The sequence below is a fragment of the Letharia lupina genome, assembly GCF_014066315.1.
Source record: "Letharia lupina isolate WasteWater1 chromosome Unknown contig_18, whole genome shotgun sequence".
NCBI classification, from domain to species: Eukaryota; Fungi; Ascomycota; class Lecanoromycetes; order Lecanorales; family Parmeliaceae; genus Letharia; species Letharia lupina.
Window position 1 is genome coordinate 110,428 of NW_023502987.1, and position 20,735 is coordinate 131,162.

At 51.5% G+C, this 20,735-nt stretch overlaps 7 protein-coding genes across 7 annotated transcripts; 3 read left to right on the top strand and 4 right to left on the bottom strand.

The window, feature by feature from the left end:
* Positions 1-607: 607 nt before the first annotated feature.
* HO133_003550 (uncharacterized protein) lies at positions 608-1,447 on the bottom strand (the record flags this gene model as incomplete). Its single annotated transcript, XM_037294472.1, has 1 exon — positions 608-1,447. The coding sequence occupies one exon, from the start codon at positions 1,445-1,447 to the stop codon at positions 608-610; it is 840 nt and encodes a 279-aa protein (XP_037149160.1).
* Positions 1,448-4,224: 2,777 nt separating this feature from the next.
* On the bottom strand, positions 4,225-5,581 carry HO133_003551 (uncharacterized protein; the record flags this gene model as incomplete). Its single annotated transcript, XM_037294473.1, has 5 exons — positions 4,225-4,513; positions 4,604-4,714; positions 4,774-4,891; positions 4,952-5,342; positions 5,393-5,581. 5 exons carry the CDS (start codon positions 5,579-5,581, stop codon positions 4,225-4,227), a joined length of 1,098 nt encoding a protein of 365 aa, XP_037149161.1.
* Positions 5,582-7,093: 1,512 nt separating this feature from the next.
* Positions 7,094-8,077, top strand: HO133_003552 (uncharacterized protein; the record flags this gene model as incomplete). The annotated part of the gene is made up of 1 exon (XM_037294474.1): positions 7,094-8,077. The coding sequence occupies one exon, from the start codon at positions 7,094-7,096 to the stop codon at positions 8,075-8,077; it is 984 nt and encodes a 327-aa protein (XP_037149162.1).
* Positions 8,078-8,202: 125 nt separating this feature from the next.
* HO133_003553 (uncharacterized protein) lies at positions 8,203-9,246 on the bottom strand (the record flags this gene model as incomplete). Its single annotated transcript, XM_037294475.1, has 1 exon — positions 8,203-9,246. One exon carries the CDS (start codon positions 9,244-9,246, stop codon positions 8,203-8,205), a length of 1,044 nt encoding a protein of 347 aa, XP_037149163.1.
* Positions 9,247-9,718: 472 nt separating this feature from the next.
* Positions 9,719-11,876, top strand: HO133_003554 (uncharacterized protein; the record flags this gene model as incomplete). Its single annotated transcript, XM_037294476.1, has 6 exons — positions 9,719-10,234; positions 10,295-10,397; positions 10,486-10,614; positions 10,807-11,291; positions 11,381-11,473; positions 11,595-11,876. The coding sequence occupies 6 exons, from the start codon at positions 9,719-9,721 to the stop codon at positions 11,874-11,876; spliced, it is 1,608 nt and encodes a 535-aa protein (XP_037149164.1).
* A 2,552-nt stretch (positions 11,877-14,428) lies between these two features.
* Positions 14,429-15,781, top strand: HO133_003555 (uncharacterized protein; the record flags this gene model as incomplete). The annotated part of the gene is made up of 3 exons (XM_037294477.1): positions 14,429-14,519; positions 14,576-14,829; positions 14,903-15,781. The coding sequence occupies 3 exons, from the start codon at positions 14,429-14,431 to the stop codon at positions 15,779-15,781; spliced, it is 1,224 nt and encodes a 407-aa protein (XP_037149165.1).
* A 1,172-nt stretch (positions 15,782-16,953) lies between these two features.
* Positions 16,954-18,570, bottom strand: HO133_003556 (uncharacterized protein; the record flags this gene model as incomplete). Its single annotated transcript, XM_037294478.1, has 1 exon — positions 16,954-18,570. The coding sequence occupies one exon, from the start codon at positions 18,568-18,570 to the stop codon at positions 16,954-16,956; it is 1,617 nt and encodes a 538-aa protein (XP_037149166.1).
* Positions 18,571-20,735: the final 2,165 nt, after the last annotated feature.

Sequence of the window (20,735 nt, forward strand, 5' to 3'; positions counted from 1 at the left end):
CATTCATGGCTTCGTCGGCTTTCTACCCCATTATATACGCATGCTTCGTGCATGGATATAACCAGATGGACGTCGAGGCTGGAGCGACCCGATACGCTATCACAATACTTGTGTATTTGAGTGCCGTCACGATTTACGGGGTAAGTTACTTGAAAGACGAGGTCTCTGCTCAAGGGCACAAAGCTAAAGTCCGCGGCAGACTAGAATACCCGAAGCGTGGCGACCAGGATGGTTCGACTCGTGGGGCCAATCGCACCAGATTTTCCACGTGCTCATGGCTGTCGGCCTCACAGTGCATTTTTTGGCATTCGCAAAAGCCTTCGATTATGCGCACAGGGTGAAGCAATGCTAGAGAAGACTGCCAATGGGACGTGAATTAAACCGTCCATTTCGTTTCTCATTATTCTGGACGGGGTTTGCGGCTTACGAGTGTTCTGAGTATCCTTTACCGTCCTTTTTGTGACTACATAACCTCATCACCTGACTGACATTCAGCTACCGAGATCATCAACAGTCAATTTCATGAAACTCTACATCACATGCTCTTTTTATCAACAAATCAACCCCTCTCAGCCAATCTCTTGGATCTCCATCATGCACAACAGCATTACTTTCGCGCCGTAGCAAGGGTTGCCGGAACACGAAGCTCAACGGATCCATCTTCCTTCCCACACTCCTCCTTAATTATCCTCTCAAAGATCGGCCTAGCCTCATCCACCTTACCGCCGAGCGCCTTGAACGAGTCAAGCACCTTCACATTCCCTGGGTTGCCTCCCTCGAAATAGTACCCGGACAATGCCTCGACACTGTCCCATCGCCAAGCCACATTTTCCACCCAGACGTCCACGTCTCCGAACCCCGCCTTCTCAAGTCCCGCTTTGACATTCTCGGCAAGCGTCCATTCGGCGGGCATGATCATGGGAGGCTCGTAGTCCGAAATGAGCCTCCGGCACGCCTTCTCCCACGGCGAGGAAAAGGGACCGAAGCGCGGATCGCCCCACACGGCCAGACCGAGCACGCCGCCTTGTTTCGTGACGCGGTGCATCTCGGCGACGATCTTGTCGGGTTCTGGAGCCAGGCAGACCATAAAGGTGGAAAAGGTGTGCGTGAAGCTGCCGTCTTTGATGCCTTGGAGGTTCCGGCCATCGACGACTCGTGCGGTGACTTCTTCCAGTTTCTGAGCTTGAACTCGGCGCTTCAGGATGTCAACCATGCCATCCGAGTAATCGGCTGCGAGGAGCGGGACATTTGGATTCTGTTGTTTTAGAATGGTGGTCAGAACGCCGGTACCGCAGCCGTTGTCGAAGGCCGTAGTGTTGGGGGCATTGAGCGGGAGGATTGCAGAGACGCGGTTTAGGAGTGATTGAGAGGGCGGGGTGGTGACGCGTTCGACTTGCGCGTAGGCTGCGGCTGCGGCGCCCCAGCCTTCGACATCGGTTACTGACATTGAGGGTTTCCTGAGGGACACTTTGGTTACTAGCTTCGTGCTCTGAAAACCGGTCTAGAAGCGTTGGTGCTGGTGGTGCCGAGAATGATCAAAGGGGGAAAACTGGAGGTTCGTTATAAGGTAGGAAAGACTGGAGGTCGCGCAAGTGATGATGAAATCCCCGAGCACGCCCGGAGACAAGAATGGGATAGCGCTTTTTCACTTTGAAGACCACGAGTTGCCTGCATGATATCCCCGTACCTGGCAATTGAGAGAAAATAAACGTGGGAGATCTCTGCATCGAAAGGGGACAGCGTGACCAATCGCAGATGCGCCAGGGAAAACTTAACGCAGTCGGCTTGCATAAGCTCGACATTAGTATCGACCTGATTCGGTCAATATGCATGAGTGACGCACAAACCGCGGGGTAAAATTCATCGGACGAGATCTAACTCAGTATGTCTCTTTTGCTCGAAGGAGAAGGTATGTCGCGCCGCGTGCCGGAATGGGTAAGACTACAGCACATAATCGTGGATGCACAGCCACAAGGGAACCTACATCTGCTACCCCATAAGGTTGTGAGTTTTGACCTCAGACAGTAGACAGCGCCCTTCTTCCCCGCCAGAAATCTGAGGGATTCAATTCTTAGTTTGCAAGACAGGGGAAAGGCGATACATACCATGACGTACGAATCAAAATACTGGCTCATAGCCCAGCGTTCAAGCAGCAGCTCAGTGTCGATGCATTGCCTCATAAACAATGGCAATCCTGCACTCGATACGCGTCAATGGCCCGGGATATGGCAGTGCATCTAAAACACCCACGTCGCCGGCCTCCTCGCCCGTTACCAGCTGCGAGTCATCAAGCGCAGGGAACGGAGCCAAACGAGACGGGCAAATTTTCTTCCTACCGCTCGTTTCCTGCTGTCTCCCGCTGCGTGAGCCCTGGTAAATGGTTCTGTCCCCCGGACTTATCGCCCGAGAGTGCTTCTGGAGAGATGATCAGGGTTTCCCTCTAAAACCCGTTTCCACCATCTCCCAAATGAAATCACTGAGCTCAACAACCCTCATCAACTGGCCATGCGTGAGGATGCCGAAGACGCGGAGGAATGTCCCTGCAGAATGGAAGCCCGGAAGAAGCAAAATGCCACGACCCCCTGAAGTAAAGACGGGCAGTTTTGGGCCCCCGAGGACCTTGCTAAGTACTGCTGTTAGACTTACCTTGAGCCCAATTGTTGTTAGAATCTAGCGGGCTGCGGACCGTCTCGGGCGCGGGGGGGTCGTGCTGCGGGTGGATCTCGGATCTCGAGGTTCGGTGTCTATGACACAGGAAAGGAAACAGAGAAGCATAGAGACAACACTATCCCCTCCAATGATCCAAACAAACAATCCCGCCAAACGAGATCGACATCCCAAAGACGTCCCCTGGTACCACCGCTCGCTCCTCAATCCGAGCCCAGCACACCGCTCGCTCCTCGAACACTACACCCACCCCCCTCTTCCCCCCACCAGAAATTACCACCCACGTCCTCAAAACAGTAATCCTCCGTCCCGCCATCTCCATCTCCATCTTCTCCCGAACCTCCAGCAACGCTGACCTGCAGCCAGCGAGAACGATCCTCGTCCTGACTCCCACATCCCCTTCCTCTCCCTCTCCCTCTCCATCCCCATCACCCTCCAACCCGCATCCTCGCCATCCCCACGATCCCCACGCACGCGCCTCGACCCCGCCTACTGCCGCTGCGCGCATTCCCGTGCGGAAAAGACCCGCGTCACCGACGGCGTGCGACCCCGACCGGAGCTACGATTGATTCTCTAGAGACGGAGATAAGTACGACGAACGGGCACTTCTTCGACGGCAGACGGCCGTGGCGAACGACGACGACGACGACGGTGCATGCTCTGGACCGGTTCAGGTTGCGGGGGGGAGATGATGGACGGGGTGTACGCCGCGGATTTCTTGCATGGGACGGGCGGGTGAAGATTTGCGAGAGGGATCGATGGGCAAGACGGCGAGGGCTCGGAAAGGATGTCTGGGGTATGGAAGGCAGCTGGGGAATCTGATAGGGGAAGAAGGATGTGGCTGGCAGGGAGAAGTAGAAAGTCCTGGGGTGAGTTGGATGAGGAGGAAAGCGTGGGTGCGTGTCGTTGGGCCGAAAGGGCATTGAGGTTCGGGGTCGAGGAGAGGGTGGAATGATTGTAGTGATGTGGCATCTGCTAGCCTATGGCGGGAATGGACCGTGGGGCTTTCTGCCGGGATTGCGTCCGATTCAGGCTTTGGAACACGAAATGCATGCTTTTCAGGAGTCGAACCATCGCGTGGTTGATGCTTTGAGATCAAAAATATTTGACGGACTACGTATTGTCCGATCAGTAGGGGCCGATAATTTGCGGATCCGGACCTCACAGTCCACCATAGTGACCGCGCTTGCTATCGGTTCGTGAAAAGGACACGCTGATGCTGAGTTGCTTCAGCGAGTTCGGAAGCCGCTCACGACGCGAGAACTAGAACCTTGAGCTTGCGGAATGTGACAATGGGGATGATGTTGAAATGTTTCGCATCGGAAGCACAACATGATGCAAAGGGAAATTTCGAGCAACACAATATCTCGAAGGATCCAATGTTCACACCTACCAGTCCCACGGTAAAGCTTCACTGAAACTTACATATTTCCTTACAATGCCTCGTTATACCTTGCTTGTTCCTTCTCACGTATTTCCGTTCCCTAGCGCAAGAGCCCATTATCATCAATAAAAATATATTCAGGAATCTCATCTCCCCGGCGGCCATCGCACCGCTTAAACCCTCGAGTCCGGCGGACTTGCAGCATCAGACGCCCCATCATAGCGCGCTTGGCTTACTCTGGAGTCCCCACTCGAGTTCAGGGAATTTGCCAAGGAGGAGGGCAGCGTGCTCTCCAGGGTATTGAGGGACAGTATCTTCCGGCAGGCCTTGTCATCGTCCAGTTCAGGGGTCTCGGCCGCTTTGCCGGATCTGAAAAACCTGAGGTGGGAAGGACGTGAGTGGTCGAAGAGGGGTTTGAGAGTCGGGATGCAAGCGGCTATGATGCCAACGTTTACTTCCAGGCTTCGAAACAGTCAATTGCGGTTAGCGGTGACCGATAGGAAATGGTGAGACGGTAGGAGGACAAGCTAGGTAGAGTCCGAGTCTACTTACATAGCCCAGATAGCTTTTTGAGCGGGACCGCTTTGAAGGTATTCGTCTGTCGGTTTGAGAAAGGGTTGTTCCTTGTCCAGGAGGGTGCGGACAAGGGCACATATTCCGGTGCTAACATTGGGCGTATCGGTCAGCAGCAAATTATGCTTGGGCCGCGAAGACGAACGTACAAGTAGCCCATTCCCATCAAGGCGCATATCCCCACCTTGACCCGGACCCTCATCTGTAGATTCCACATGAACACGATTGGTAAAGTTGCCAGTATCCAGTCGCAGAGCACTGACGTCACTAATATAGTCTTAGCAAGCGACTCGAATGTAAAAGCGATTCAGGCGCATTGATACTTACCTCCGTACGCATAACTCGTGCGGCTCAGGATGAGAGGTGACCAGCAAGTCCCTGGTGACAACGGATCCCATTGTTTCCGAATCGGTTGACAATGGGCAAGGAGGATGATGTGGGTGGGTATCACCACGGCCGTAGCAAACGCCATCACAGCGTAAAGACCCATTCTCCATGCTCTGATCGATCGAAAGATCCGTAGTAAGAAAAGACAGACGGAAAGTCTAGTACATAGACCAGAAAATATTCCGACTGGCAACGACAGAGCAAGCAATTTTTGAGCAAGAGTGAAATTGCTGATGGCTGCGACTGTTTGACCTTGGGAGCGATCGGAGAAGTATTGCTGAATGTAGTGAACGGAAAGGCTGGTCATCGCACAGACGACAAGAGCGATGACCTAAATGTGGTCAGTACAGCAGAAGCCTTGTGCTAATCAGGATCATTTACCAGACCAATCACGATGAACATGTCATCTAGACCAAATTTTTTGATAATGATAGACCTTATATAGATCCGTGTCAGGACTAAAAGAGTCCCAATGGCAACGCTGGTCGATTGAGTGGCAAGCCATACAGAATCTACCTTACTATTTGCGCCAGCTGAAGATGAAGGTGTGGCGTTGCTAGATGGCGCCATGAGGTGTCGATAAGATAAGACAATGTGACGGATGTCGGCAGCTTTCTAAAATTCGCAAGGGTGCCGTTGCATCACAGAACCAAATTGAAAGGTGACTGTAGGGAATAAGTCTTTCTTTTGTATCTGAGATGGAAAACATTGACGGCATCTTATGGAGTTGCCGAGAAACGGCAGCAACGGCGTAGCTTAATTGATTAATATTCGTGTGCAAGATTTTACCTGTAGAACATTTAGCATCGACAAAAGGGCAGACACACCCCCACCCCCCCCTCCGCCATCAATTTATGTATCATTGAACCCTTATCGGAGATTTTACACGTACCTAGTCTGATGACAAGGTTCCATGTCAGGAATGTGATCGAGCATCTATAGCTGATATTTAAACGCCCTCTAAGATCTTCGTAGGGTAAATTGTAGAGCAGGCAGAATTGACCATTCTTAGGCCGAGATACCTATTCTTAGACTAGGAGATGGTGGGCCTATAAGGGGTGTTTCCATGGTACCCTTTCATAGGTGTGCGCGATGTTCTCGATGCCGAGACTTTGACCAGGGTTCGAGGTCCACTTCTGACATAGTAAGGGTCGGGAAGCTTTTTCTGTACCGTAATTTAGCTATATCAGGCATAACACTGAACTAGCGTCACTTTAACGTTTACACAACAGAAAGTAGTTTCACTGCTGTGGTCCTAGTAGTGGTGCATGATGCCACCGAATGGCCAGTCGAATGGGGAAAAAGAATCATACAACTGGACTGCGTGCAATCTTCATTGTGACGGTGGACAGGTCTGAAGCGAGATCTTGGGGCTGGCGCAAAAGAACCAGACGTGGCCATGCGCATGAAATGGTTGCATTGTGTCATCATGGCTGCAGGATGACTGCATTAGGACTGAAGTCTAAGGACTCCTTCGCCGTAGAAGGCTGAAGCCGAGGATCATTTGGCCAGCGCCAAGCCCTGAGAGGAGAGCGAGAGGAGAAAAGAAGACCGTGGTCATACTCATAGGAACATTTCTGGCGACTAATGAAGCCATGAATCAACAAAAACCATGGATCAACGAATCTATGAATCCACACCTCTCATCAGCATCGCAAGTCACATTCGAAGCTCGGAGGTGTAGAAGAGTCTTCAATAAAAGATGGGCCAGGCTGAAACGGATCAGGCTGAGATGGACCAGGCCAAGCTGTGCCCGGGAGTTGCTAACTTAGTGAAAAGGTCTGATAGGCTGATGGCCGTTCTAGCAAGTAACATGGTTAATGATCCTGCGACGCCCATTGGAAAAAGATTAGACGAGAATCTTGGCGCTTTGATTGTATGTTGTAGAGTACATGTGGTAAGGTACCATGGGTACTTGTACAACAGGAAAGAGGCTGAGAAGAGTCTTGGCGCCAAGGAGATTCATTTCCTCGGTACACCTTCCTTTTTAGATATCCACGCGGACTTGAAAAACAGTCGCAGATCGCGGTCGAGGGAATGCTGAGCTTGCAAGAGAGTTCTTTTCTCAGCGGAAACAGAATCATGACCATGAATGATATTGAGTCACAGAGGCAAGAGAACATCAAGCGTAACCGAGAACAACTGACGCAACTCGGCATTTACCTCACTCCATCAGCCAGCTCTCCTCCTCTTGCCAAGGGACCACCAGCAAGAAAGCGAAAGCTTGACCATCCACTCCCGCCCTCGCGATCCTCCGCACGCATAGCCTCAACGCCCGCCAAACCCTTCTACGTCTCAGAAAATGAAGCCGAAGATTGGAGACACTCCCGCAAGAAAGGCTCGCGGGTAGGCCCAAAGAAAGCGAAGGAGCCCGTGATCAAACAAGAAGCAGTGGCCATAGCACCAATACCAGCGAAGGACATAGAGAGCATACGCGCCGGCTGGATAACGTGGGAGTCCAATGCATCTCCTCCAATCCGAGATGACGATTCCACTTTTCACTTCCAAGATCAATCGTCTTTCACGCCTAACAAGTCACCGGAAGAGCTGATACGAGAAGGCTGTTTCGGTGGCTCCTACTTTCGGCCCCTATACTCGCGAAGACTCGGCATCACAGTTACCGATGACTATAGACAGCTGCCGTCCACATGGTATGCCGGCCTCGACGTTTCCCGATCTCTCACCTCCCCTACCTATGATGCGGAGATCAATAAGTATAAAGTCTCCTCCGGCCAAAGCATAGAAGAGTGGGAAGCTGCCGGGTGGATCAATCATACATATGATGTAAGAGGATGGTTTCAATGGTACTGCCGCTTCTACATGGGACGGCGGTGTGAAGACGATGAGAGGCAGATCAGTCGATGGAGGAAATGTGTAGGGGAAACGGGGAGGTGGAGAAGAATGCTGTTGAAGAAATATGTGAGCATGGGTATCAAGGAAGTCTTTGATGACGGAGAAGACGAGGAAGGGCGAGATGTCAGTCCGGTTATGCATCAGACTTGTCATCATTGGGCGTATGAAGTTAGGCAGGGGGACTTGGAGAGATTTTGGAACGCGGGAAAATAAGCAGCCTTGGAGCTCGTGTCCTTTTTGGAATGGACCATCTCTCCCCGACGAAGTATGCTTGCCGTCAGGCTCCGACTTGGGTCCCACTCTGACAATCATTCGTCCATGTTGATGTGGCCTGGAGCCTACAAGAGAAACAACCTTCCCCACTCCGAGTACTTGCCCTTTTTCGACACGAATATCAGACCAAAATTATCAATCTGAACAGTGCGTCGGTGCAATTCTAATGGGAGGTGAAACTCTATGAAGGCGAACCGGAGATCGACAGCGGCATTTTTCCTTTCCCGAAGCCAAGCGAGAAGCCTTCGCTCTTTTGCCTTGGGCAAACCCCCTTGTCTCTCAACCCACACCAAGTCGATGCTACGGATTGTGAGGCTCATAGCTCGCACGGTGACATTGAACACAGGGGGTAAGGGCTTTGGTTCAGTGACTGGGATATTGTTCCTACCTGCACTCATTACTCGGCCTTGGTGATACACTGCCAATGCTGCCTGGCGCATCTCCAATGTTGAGTTCTCCATCAGCGAATTGTCTATCTTCCAGAACGAGACGGGTGGTGCGGTTGGGAAATTGATCCCCGTCACCCCAGGCTGTACAATGGCTACTCTGGGGGTTGGCTGAATTTTCTCGCTCTTAACATTCGCCTTATCCCCCAGCACGATGTCAATTCTGGCCATCACGGTACGGAAGATGAACCTTAGGTATTCAACGTGTTCATTCGTCATGTCCGCGAGCTTCACCTTCCAGGGTTCCTTGTTTGCCAAATCGTACATCTCGCCCTCCTCAGCAACCACAACAGCTTGCATCGCCTTGACCAAAGATCTTTTGCGTTCGTATAGCCACAACAAGAGTGGCTGAGTCGGATGCTCGTTGGGCGATTCGATCGCTTTTTCAAGCTCGTCTTGACGATTCATCGCAAATTGCAGAGCATGAATAGCATCCGGGTCATTCTTGTCGCCACTGATCATCGGTGCTTGCTGGTGGTTGACTTTCTGGTAGAAACGTATGCATGATTCCGTAACGCGACCTACTTTTCCTTTGAAATCCTGCGATAGCTCCGATATGAGGGTAGAATTGGGTTTCCAGTAATTTGGACCTAGCAGATCTTCCGGCCACTCCAACCGCTCGAGGTGCTCATAGCCTTTCTTGGTATTCGGTGGTGGTGGCATTGCGATAATTTCGAGGGTATGGAATCAGAATTACTTGATCACATGGAGTCACGGTTTCACGTTGGCAAGTCGTGGCTAATATACTCACGGATAGTTTTTCAAGTTTGAACAAACACACCTTCTGCTGGCGTTACATTTCTTGGCATGTCATCAAACATGACAGCACATAGGTCGAATCAAAATACCCTCCTGATTTTCAAACTGAGGCGAAAGTTTTTTCCCCACCAGTCTTCAATCTACTGAATAGGAACCAATCTTTAGTAGGAGTTCGGAAAGTGCAGCATCCGACTCTCCGACACGTCATCCATACATGCAAGGGGCTCAAAATCTGCAGAAAAGTACTCGGTTGCCTGACGCTTATGGGAATTGCTGCCTGCCTGTGCTCTCGCTTGCTCATCAGCTTAAATGCACCTGACTTCGCGCTTTCTTCGCGTTTTCCACATCTATTCGATCAAAAACCCGCTCAGTAATCATGGCTGACGGTCAGAGCAACCATGGAGTGCAAGAGGGCAACACCGCGCTGCTACAGAAACTCGCGTCTGCGGTCAACGGGCATGCTGCCACTGCTACTTTTGCTTGCGGCGGATCCGTACCTATCTCAGACCTAAGTACGGGCAACCTTGGGACTGGCGCGCAGAACTTGTTTCCATCTGTCACCATACGATGGGACTCGGAGGATCACTATATCAAGCAATCAAAGATTTCCTTTCCTCTTCCACATCAACACGATGGCTCATTCCGAATGCTCAACGGCCTCCTTTCTAGTTGCAAGCGTGCGACATTCGGCGTTGGTGGCCACGATGTCCTGGACGAGAAATACCGAAAGGCTGTGAAGCTAGACACATCGCAATTCTCCACTGATTTCCACCCGCACGATTGCGGTATCTTGGACTCCATCCAGCAGATACTTCTTCCGAGCACCATCAGAGGCGGACAAGCTGTCGGCATTGGTCCGCAAGGCGTTCGGGGGGAGCTCTATAAACTCAATGTATGTACATCAAAACAAGACTACTGTCAAGTCGCAAATGGGACTAATTGAGAGCTCCAGATTTATTCTGCACCCTCTGGTAAATTCCTGTCCCATGTGGATACCCCACGCGGAGTCATGCAATTTGGCTCACTCGTTGTATGCTTGCCTTGCCAACACGAAGGTTCGTGACTCGGATTTTCGTGACTCGATTTCCCGGCACCAGTAGCCAAGCGCTTTGGTTACTGTCACTATGCTGATTCTTTAATCAGGCGGTGTACTACGCGTCAAGCACCGCGGCGAAACAGTAGACTTCGCATGGGGCCATACCAGCCCACAGTCTGTCCAATGGGCAGCTTTCTACGGAGATTGCGAACACGAAGTCCTCGAGGTTACGAAAGGTCACCGTATCACCTTGACATACAACCTATACTACTCCTCGATCGGAAAGCTTGCGCAACCAGTATCCCATCCTCATCATCTGCCGCTTTTTGAAATTGCGAATGGGATGCTCCTCCAGCAAAAGTTCATGAGACAAGGCGAGCTCCCCGCATCCACCGCTGAATTGATCTCACGCTGACATGATCTCCTAGGCGGAATCCTAGGATTCTTCTGCCACCATCAATACGCACACTCTCAGGGAAGCGGTCGTAAATCGATCCCCGGTGCTTTCAAAGGCGTCGACCTCGCCATATTCTCCGTATTCCACGCTCTGGGTCTCAAGGTCGGCGTTCATCCCATCATTGAGAACAGATCAGAGAACATGGGAGGCCTGTCTGCCAGGGAGCTAATGCGGGGCCCAACCGTCCCCAGGGAAGGGGATTTTGTCGAGAATTGCCTCACGAACCTCTCCGGGAAGCCAACACACCTTCGTGGCGAGGGATTCGATGAGGATGTTGAAATCTCGTATGATGCAATGGATGACAGTGACAGTGAAGAAGAAAAAGAGGGTTTGTACTACTATAACAATCTTGAAGACAAATTCTCTAAATGCGGCCAAGCAGAATACACCACCATCGTTGGGACGAAGCTCCACGGGCCCACTTTCGATAAATCCTACGAAGAGGAGTCCAAAGAGGTGAGTCCCCCCAACAACATCCCCCCCCCCCCCACAAAAACCCAATCACCATGCTCTGCGAACCTAATCTCTTCTTTACTCACCGCAAGCCCGTCACCGCCGCATGGCCGCACCAGAAAGTACCTCAGATCGTATGGCTAAACGAACCCATGCACAAAGAATTCGCGCATGCCGGACTGGCGGTACGTACGAAGCCCCAACTAAATATAGACCATTCCCATACCCACCCATTCCCCCAGACTCCCCCCAAGAAACCGCCAACGATAACAACGCTAACTCACTTCCCTTTCGCCACAACCACAGTACGGCAACGAAGCGACCCTGAACTACCGCTTCTCCGCCGCCGCGATCCTCGTCGTCGTCCCGCCGAGCGAGACGCGAATCCACACAGCTGCACCACGGGCAGAACGAGTCGTCTCGTCGAGCTTGTCGCCCGGCACCGTCGTCGGCACACCAGATTCCAGCGGGAGTGTAGACCCGGGATGCGTTTACGCGTCCGGCGCGATGGGGGCGCGTTGGGATGGGGAGGGGGGTGGATCCGGGGGGATGATTGGTTGCGGGGAGATCGTTTCTAGATCGAGATGAGGACGGTTGTGGTGGATAGCGGTTCTTGCTGTGGGGATGGATGATGGTGCTATGTGGAGAAGCGCTGGGACAGGCATGGGAGGGGTGGAGTGGATTGGGGGGGGGGGAGGGGTTTTGTACGAGGGGAATATGTACGCAGTGATTACGAGGTGCGTTTCGGTTGACTCCGATAGATCTACCAGTTTTCAGATCCCTATAGCCGACAAAATAATTGCATCAAAATACATGTTCCACCATCAACACTTTTCTCCGACAGAACCTCCTCCCCCCCATGCTCTCCTTCCCCAACCAAACCCAAACCAAATCCAATCACCAAACTTAAAATCCGACCGATCATCCCCCATATCCCGCAACAACCGCATCCACACCCCTCTCCCCCCTTCTCTCCTCTCCTCATCCTCCACCCCCAGCCCCAGCCCCAGCCCCAGCCCAACCACAGCCGCCACGACCACCAACGCCAACGCCGACCCAACCGAACCGCAAACCCTTTCCATCTCTAAAGCGACCCCTCTATAGCAAGCCGGGAAGACAAGAACGACCAGTACCCCGCCCGCCCGCACGAACCCTACGCCGATCTGCAAACTAGCATTCTTGTATTTCCCGCGCAGGTCATTCGCCATCAAGGATCGAAGCAGCGAAACCGAGATCTAGAGTACGATTCAGCTTCGAACGAAGTCGGGAACTGCATATCGTATCGTATTGTATCGAGCGGTCATGTTATGAACGCCGCTCTGATGCGATGAGGTGAGAATGCCGAAGAAGCTGAGTAAGTAAGTGGGCGGATTTGGCCGGCGGGAGGGAGGGAGGGCGGTGTTTTGGGTGGTTGGAGAGGGAGGGATGCGGTGGTGGGGGGTGAGTTAGAGAACAAAAGGGTTGAGACGATGAGGATGGGGCCGAAGAGGTTGATAGGGATAGGTTGATGCGGAGGTGGCTGTGTAGATTTGGATCGGAGTAGAGCGACTTGGCGAGGATTGGCAGGATAGACGAGCTTATCTGAGTTAGATCTTTCGATGCGTAAGTGGGCGTTTGGCCGCCTGAGCATCAGGGGTATCCATCCTGGCTTGAGTTGCGCCTTAGAAAATTCTCGCCTCGAGCAGCTTTCGCTCTTCATCGTTCAGAGAGGCCGCCTTAGGTGGTTAATCTGAGATAAGTGAAACGGCAGAACAGGCCAAAGCCATATTGATAAGGATCTTGATGATGAACATCCATTTCCACCTCAATTTACCATCCGTGCCCGCCGTCCCCACAATCGCATAAGCCAGCAACCCACCCAAAGGGGAGGCGAAGCGGTTGAACACATCAAGACGCTTGGTCTTTATTGTAGCTGAGAGCGCGGATAGTATGCTGCGAGGAGGAAGACAGTGCCTGAGATAAGACACAGCTTCAAAGATACTTACAAAACCCTCATGGCAATCAATCCTCCATATATCTTTACTACCCTTCACAATTTGTGAAGACACCTATGGACAAGGTTTGGCTGCTAAGCTATACTGGTAGGAAGGTTGTCCTCATGCCGAGATTTCTTAAGTGCCTCAAAGATGATAAAGGGGATGAAAAAGACGACGAGAGTGAGGTTATTGATTGCCCGTCACGCGAAGGTCTGTTTCCAAGCCTTGGATGCGGGCATTGCCGATGTTGATGCAATCGATGAAGGGGAAGAACCAGATTAGGAAGAGAGGCGGGATGAGGTGGCGATCGCATTTTTGGGTCAATTTACGGACTCTATCGTGTTCATAGGTAGTAGCGGTATACTCGAGAGCGGACACGGGGACCTTGTCGTCCTCGAAAGTGAGTGGGGATTGCCTCATGTTTGAGCGCACAGTGTGACTTTTGATTTTGGGAAGTCATAGTCCAAGCTGTACAACGATAAGTTTTCCAAGAGGAAAAGGAAAACCATAGGGTAAACATGGCATTTAGGGCATGCTGCCACACCAGATCCCAAGAGACACGTCATAATCTATACATACCGTAAAGACTAGAGCTGGAGACGCATCGTGCTGGGAGGAAGATCAAAACGAAGGTTGAATATCTCCTCACATTCTCTTTTCGACATTCTGATGGACCATAAGAAGTAGACTTGTTTGGTCATATTCCACTCCTCTGCCAACAGGTTGAAAACAGGAGCCAGAGACAGTCATCCAAATATCTACTTCTAAAGCAGGCTTCTCTGTTCGGCTCAATATTAAAGTGTTGTAAGATGAAAGCCGCAAGACCAAACATCCAGTATGTACGGGGGAGAAAGGGGGGGCAGGGTGATGAACGAGGAAGGTGAAGACAACGTCCGAGCTTCCCTCGTTGGTCAACGGCCGCTAGCGTGATTGGGGCAGGTGGCCAATCAAATCTCCACTAGGGTCATTCTGGTCGACGACATGACCTCTCAGCAGCTTTCTTTTACGGAAACCAACCTCCAATCCCCTGGCCAAGAGGAAACGCACGGGGCTTCCCCACAACATCAGCAGAAGCAAGACGGTCCTTATAAACATGGCAGCATCTGCGTTTAACCTCTGCAGCATGCACTTCCAGCAGACCCCGCTGCTCCCATCTGCCTCACTATGTTCTTCTCCACCACGGGAGCGAGCCTTTGCGCCGCCATAGCAGGAGCGACAGTTGCTCATGCTATCCTCCTAGATGTCATCGATGATAGTACTTCTTACCCTCTTGCAACTCTTAAAGCAGCCCATTAACATCACTTCTCCTAGACTCCATCCGCAGCGCCGCCTCCACGATAGCCTATGGCATGATGACCTACTACACCGGCAACCAAACCGGAAAAGAGCCTGGCCTCCTCTCTGCTCCATACTATTGGTGGGAAGCCGGCGCGATGTGGGGGGGAATGGTAGAATACTGGCACTACACCGGCGACACCAGCTACAACGATGTGGTGTCGCAAGCTATACTGGCCCAAGCAAGCCCGACGGACGATTTCATGATGCCGGAGGAAGCGGGCCAACTCGTGAGTCGTCACCTTGCTCTCATTTGCAGGAGCTATCATTGATTGGATTAGTACTGATGGAGGATGACATTAGGGCAACGACGACCAAGTCTTCTGGGGCCTCACCGCCATGACCGCCGCCGAGCGTTCCTTCCCCCTTCCCTCTACCGCCAACGTCACCTACATCGAGCTCGCCAAAGGTGTCTTCAACGACATGGCCGGCCCGCGCTGGAACACATCCACCTGCAACGGCGGGTTGCAATGGCAATTCAACCCCAACAACGCTGGCTTCTACTACAAATCCTCCATCGCCAACGGCGGCTTTTTCCAACTCGCCGCACGTCTTGCAAGATACACGGGCAATAGCACCTACAGCGACTGGGCGGAGAAGACGTACGACTGGATGGCGAGGATTGGATTACTGGATGGCAACTACTACGTCTACGACGGCACAGACGACACCATAAATTGCACCGGTATCGATCACGACCAATGGTCCTACAACGCAGGAACGATGCTCCTCGGCACCGCCGTCCTCGCCAACATCTCCTCCTCTCCCAACAGCACCTCCCTCTGGGCGACACGAGCCCAAGGTCTCCTGACCGGCGCGCAGCACATTTTCTTCTCCCCCTTCCCCAACGCCACCAACGTCTTATTCGAATTCATGTGCGAAGAAGCCTCCACATGCAACAACGACCAGTTCAGCTTCAAAGCGTATCTTTCGCGCTGGATGGTCGCCGCCACGCAGATGCTGCCGAGTCTGAAGGCGCAAGTCTTGGATCTGGTAACCTCGTCGGCGCAAGCGGCGGCGCTGTCCTGCTCGGGGATGAACGCGAGTGTCTGCGGGACGAAGTGGTATGTTGGGGGCTGGGACGGCACGAAAGGGTTGGGGCAGCAGATGGCGGCGCTGGATACGATTCAGGGGCTGTTGGTTAATGGAACGGCACCTCCTTTGATCGTGCCGGGGAGCTAGAGTGTCTACTTTAGCACATAGCCATCTTCAAGTCTACACAACCCCCCCCCGTACATAAATCTCCAAACCGCACATACCACCTACGCCATCAACCCCAACCAAACCATTCGACTCAAGACTACAACCGACCCACAACTCACCTCAACTCACCTCACCTCACCAGATCCCATCCCCCCCAGCCCACCAACCTCCACGAAAGAGATGTCCCAACCACCCACCTAACCAACCAACCACCCTACCCATCCATCCATCCATCCAAGCGCAAACCCACGAGAGATACCATACCGCTAGACACCATCAAGGAATCAAATCCACATGTCCCAAATCCCAGTAATGAGAAGAGCAACGAGTTCGATCTACATACACACTCAATGCAATGCAATTCTGCTACTCATTTGCGCATGGAGGGGTTCATCTGGTGTGTCAGTCAGTTGGGGAGTGGGGCTGTTTGTGTGTGTTAGAAGGATGGGGTGGGGTGGGGGGGGGATGGTTCTGGTGAGAGGGGATGAGGGAGGAAGATGGGGAGGGGTGTTTGTTTGGTATACAAGGCAAGAGGGTTTATTGGTATGATTTTAGAAGCGGATGTGTGTGTGTGTCTGAGGGTTGTGTATGGTTGTAACGACGATGGATGAGGAGGGGTTGTTATTTGGGGAAGGACTGCTTATTGGTACAATCGAGACGCGGCTGTTTGTGTGCTATGTATGCTTTTAACAACCCATGGATGAGGAAAGGTTGTGATTTGTGGAAGGACTGCTTATTGGTACAAACTGAGAAGCGGCTATGTGTGTGCTATGTATCCTCCTAACAACAACGGATGAGAAAGATTATAGTACAAGAATCGAATATGACGGAGCGGAGGTGTAAAGTAAGTATGCTTGATGTGCCCTCGTATGTACGAAGAAAATCCTCCATACAGCTTCCATCATACACAAGCGTGACAAGCGACTCCCCTTGTTAAAAGTAATCGATGCATCAGAAAGCTCCTATCGTATCAGATAGATAAGCGACTCCCCTTGTTAAAAGTAATCGATGGATCAGAAATTCTCCTATCGTATCAGACAGAGCATGGGGCTTCCGTACAGTTGGTGATTCCCTCATGCGGTCCATCTCGCTTGCCACACTCCTGTTGTAAAACGTACAGTCGACTCAACAATCTAGGCGGCGGTGGTGAATCAGAATCGATCCATGATGGCCTCGTCGGACTCCGTATCCACATACTCCCAAGCATCCTCGTCCGGATACACATAAGCACGGTAATGCTCCTCGGCCAGAGCGTTCAAATCCAGCAACGGCGCCGCACCACCCTTGACCAAATACTCCTCAACCGCAACCTCGATCTTCGCTCTCTTGCCCCCATTGAGACCGGCCGGGAGGTCGAAATAGTAGGACTCTTCCGGATCGTTGCTTCTCAGCTTGCCAGAGAGGACTGCTTTCTCTAGCTTGAGAACTTTGCGTGCGCGTTGTATTAGGGGTGCCCATGATCCTGTGGTCAGGAGGATCGTATCCAGGCGGATCTTTCGCAGGGTGCTAGCGTGTCTGGCGAAGAACTGGACTAGGCAGTCTTCGTCGGCGCTGATGTAGGCGAAGGCTGCGACGCGTAGAGCATGCCATTTGAAGGTGCCAACACTATCACAAAGGCTAGCCGGAGGGTAAGGATCGTCGCAGTCGAAGTTGATGTCCAAGCGCTCAAGGTCTGGGCTCGCGGTGATGAAGTCTTTGAGATGGGAAGTTTCGTGCAGGTACTTGGCACACTCTGGTACCATGACGTGACTGAGATCGTCGAAATACATGTCATAGTCGTACTCGCTACTGGTTGAGATGTACAGCTTCAGGGTTCGTAGAGACCGTACAGTTCTTTGCATTTTCCGCAATACTTCGGGGTTCTGCTTGCTTGAATCCATGAAGAGACTCCAGTCCACGTTATCCATGTTGTCGGCAGACAATGCCTCGAGATTCTGCTTGCTTGGGTCCATGAAGAAGCGCCAGTCCAGGTTACCGGCAGAAAGCGTCTCGAGCTCCAGACCAGCAACATCTGCGGCGAGGAGTAGAGACCGTAATTGCCCGACCCCACAGCCTTCCGCTGTTGACCTGTCCCCATATGGCGCTGACAGTCCATCCTTGAAAGCTTGCTCCATCCTCGTACTACGGCCACTGTTGAGACAACACTCTGTTGACATCTCGATGGTCTTCAGGTTCGGCATCTTGATCATAGCATCCTTTAGCATCTTCACATTGTAGTCTTGCGCTCGAATGCTTTCCTGATCCGCTAGGTACCCCTGGAATATGTCGTATGCCCTTGTCAGCAACCTATCCGAGTGCGTGAATTTAGGCCCGTGCATCGTCTTCTTCAGATCGCGTTTGTAAGCCCGCTGCTCCCTCTCACTAGCCGTTGGTGGAGGAGGATGGAGATCCCCTGGTGACAGATTCTTATACCAACCCGGAACACAAATGTTCTCTTTCCATACTTGCATTGAGCCATATCCTTCCATGGTGTCGGCTTCGTAGAAGAGGGTGTTGACTTTCTTGCTGATGGTGGGATGTTCGGAGATCTGGCGGAGCTGTTCAAATTGGCTGGATTTGAAGAAGAGATGGACTTCGGAGAGGAGGTGGTAGTTGCCGATATCAGCGAAGCGTTTGCAGACAAGACGCAGGCGGGCGATGTCTCGCTGTTGGTATCCTCGCGTCAATTGTTCGAAGACCATGTGTATGATTTCAATGGGTAGACGATTGAGGGGGAATGCGGTGGAAGCCATTCGAGGTGAATGCGGGACGATAGCTGTGGTTGCCATTTTGACGAGCTGTCCTTGATAGGCCAATGTCAATGTCTTCTTTGGATCTTGTGTGACTACGAGACAGTGAAAATCTTTGGCGTAGGCGAAGCATTTCTCAAGTACCTTACTAAGCGTGCTAAGGCGCGTATGACGCTAATTACGCGATGCCGGCTACCCGGAGTACCCATGCCTGATCTAAATCCGATAAATCCGAAACTCCGTAGTTACCTAGTCGTTTGCAAATAGTGTAATTATAAGAGTCTCTGACCGCCTTGCTCACCATACAAGTATAGTCTTCGGCCAAAAGACTAGGGTTTCTCTACCCACTGATGAGCCATGAGACTCGGAAGGATAAACCTGGACAACCTGGGCCATCCCAAAAGGCAGACGCTCAGATACCTTAACAGTGCGCCAGCGGCAAGCAAACGGTCCAGCATCCTCACAAAATCACAAAATCGCTTGACCTTGGTCCCGGAATATCGCACCATTCAGCGTAATTCGTAGGGAACCAAGGTTGACCGAAGCGCCGAGGAGGAAAATGATTCACTGCGCGAAAGTGTCTCTTCGTCAAAGAAGGTATATCTCGGTATAATGGTTCAATATCCGCGAGCCTTTTACTGCTACTAAACCTATGCATAGAGCATTTTAAAATTCCGAAAAACCCACGACGCTTTTTTACTGTAGGAAAAGCTGGTAACCAACTGCTTGTCTCTACTTTTCTTTTACTCGCTTACTGTGTTCCAGATATTTGTCATTATTCAGACTCGCAAGGCGCATGACCCCCAGGTTACTGCTTCGAACAAGTTGAAGTATCAGAGCGTATTTTACGACGAAATTGTATACTCGTCCACTCACCCTTTGTTAGTCGTCAACGAGGCCTTTGATGGGGACTTCTTCTAACAAATATGAGGGCTAGGGAGTATGAGCCAAAAGTCCGAATGTGCAAAAGGTCCACGTTATGCTCCATTCCACAGAGATTCCCCCATCCAAGCAAGAAGCAGCAATTCACATGACAAGAAATCCCCTAGCAGTCCGGGCGTACTGTTGGTCGCCGCCTGGGGATCATCGCCCAGTTGATCTACGGGTGGTATGGCCCATCTACTACGATAATAGAGTAAGGAAATTGGGAATGGTGAAACGTCAATCTCAGAGGAAGCTACTTCGCTACCGACAGGAACACGAGTCTGGAAAGAATGGCCGGCGATTGCGTATCATGAAACCAGAAACTTCCATGTGGCACTGGGATTATAAAGCTTCCGGGTCATCGACCAAATAAGTGCGCTGAGATTGAATACCGAGGAGACAAGAGTACCATCACGAGTTATGTGCACGGATTTTTGTTCAAGAGAGTACGTGGTCCGGACAACTTCGATGAGCCGTCCTTGTCGAAGTCTTGTTTAGTGTTAAAAAGAGATCCGCGATAACAGTATCAACCCGCAGTCATTAAAATAATCGAACTCGCTGAAAGTCTGAGGAGAAAGATGATGGCCAAGTCTGTTTAAAACATCGATGCCGCCAAATAATTGGAATAGGCCATCTTTTCAACTCTACTTTGTTCACTGACATTTAGAAGCGCAACTTTGTATCCACAATATTCATGATGCTTTCATCGTTACTCACCCAGCGCTGGCAAGCAGTACTTTGTCTTCTCGATCTCGGAAGCAGAACTTCAACAAGAACTGCATGTAATTACAAACACCTTATGCGATAACACGCCATTCGGGAAAAGGAGATCGGGCTAGACGGTTTGTTCTAAGAAGTACATAGATATACTTTCACTGTGGTTTGATTTGAGCTCGTGTCTAGGCCACCACAGGCTGCTAGCACTTCAGAGCAATGCCAGGGGTCCAGTGCAAGTGTAGAACCAGCGGATGAGCGCGTTTCGCACAAAGGAGAGCACGAAGGAGTGCCGATCGCCTTTTCATATTTAAAACATCAATTGATAATACAAGTTATCTCGTATCATTCAAGTCCGTAGCGAAGGGGAGGGAGCAGAGCAATTTAGGCGCGTCGGACATGAGAGGCGCTAGAATTTGCCACCTCCACGCCCGATCGCAGGGCTTTTCTGCATTGCCAAACTGCCTTGAAAGACCTCGTCAATGTTTACTCGTCGTTGTTGAGGATTGTGCTCAACTACCCAAAGAATCTCAATTACTCTGGCCATGCTGACCCGAATTTCATGA